This window comes from Penaeus monodon, chromosome 21 (genome assembly GCF_015228065.2).
Source record: "Penaeus monodon isolate SGIC_2016 chromosome 21, NSTDA_Pmon_1, whole genome shotgun sequence".
Lineage (NCBI taxonomy): Eukaryota > Metazoa > Arthropoda > Malacostraca > Decapoda > Penaeidae > Penaeus > Penaeus monodon.
Genome location: NC_051406.1, coordinates 26,461,360 through 26,462,131, shown reverse-complemented (window position 1 = coordinate 26,462,131; position 772 = coordinate 26,461,360). Strand labels below are relative to the sequence as shown.

Genomic DNA, 772 nt, shown 5'->3' with positions numbered 1-772 from the left:
AAAATCTTTTCTGAACTCTGCACCATTCTGAGTATATACAAGAATGGTAATTCCACCTTTATGCATTTTGCATAAATTTTAGAACAACTTTGCATTGAATCTGTGTAGCAAAAATCAACTAGTTTATTTTTGTGCTTAAGGAGTAACATGTATTTGGCAAGCCTCTACTGCAAGCAAATTTGGTTCCATCACTGCAATGAAAGAACTCTGAACAAGCTCAAAAGTTTAACAGGAGGATAAAAGCAAGGTCACCTTCACACTTTATTACCCATGAGATTTTCACACAATATGGAATGAGAGCAAAGGGGAATGTGCTATCCCAAACAAATGCATTCTTGGTCAGAGAATCTTGGTCTCTTCGTGTATTCTTCTCCCAGGGTCTTTGGTGTGTTGGCTGGCAGGCAATGCCACACCTTACTCTTCAGGGACTTCGACGCTGCCATCGTTAATACCCTCAATGATGTCATGGGGGTTCTGTCCTTCGACTGTGCACCCAACACTCTAAAATAAAGTTAATAACCGATATTAGAAAGGATCTGGTTATTTCTAAAGAACATTAAAACAGTCTTATGCCTATATAATTCTACAGTTTAATAGTTCAGATATTTTGCAGAACTTCCTTAGATACATACCTGTGCACTTCCCAGAACCTCCTTCAGAGTACCTGAGAGGGCCTTTGCCTGGGAACGTGGTCTCATTGTGCGGGCAATATCAATCATCTGGTCCAGGGTCAAGTTTCCATTATGCTTAACTGTTGGTAAATACATACAAG

General features: G+C 39.6%; 1 protein-coding gene across 1 annotated transcript in view; it reads right to left on the bottom strand.

Annotated features, from left to right (window-relative positions):
• Nucleotides 1–332: 332 nt before the first annotated feature.
• The window catches only part of LOC119586385 (60S ribosomal protein L12-like), a 4,777-nt gene continuing 4,337 nt past the window's right edge, over nt 333–772 (bottom strand). Inside the window, exons 3-4 of the mRNA XM_037935104.1 lie at nt 633–751; nt 333–501 (exon numbers count right to left, since the gene is read on the bottom strand). Of these exons, the coding sequence (XP_037791032.1) occupies nt 415–501; nt 633–751 (206 nt within the window). The 3' untranslated portion in view covers nt 333–414. The remainder of the gene's footprint in view (nt 502–632; nt 752–772) is intronic.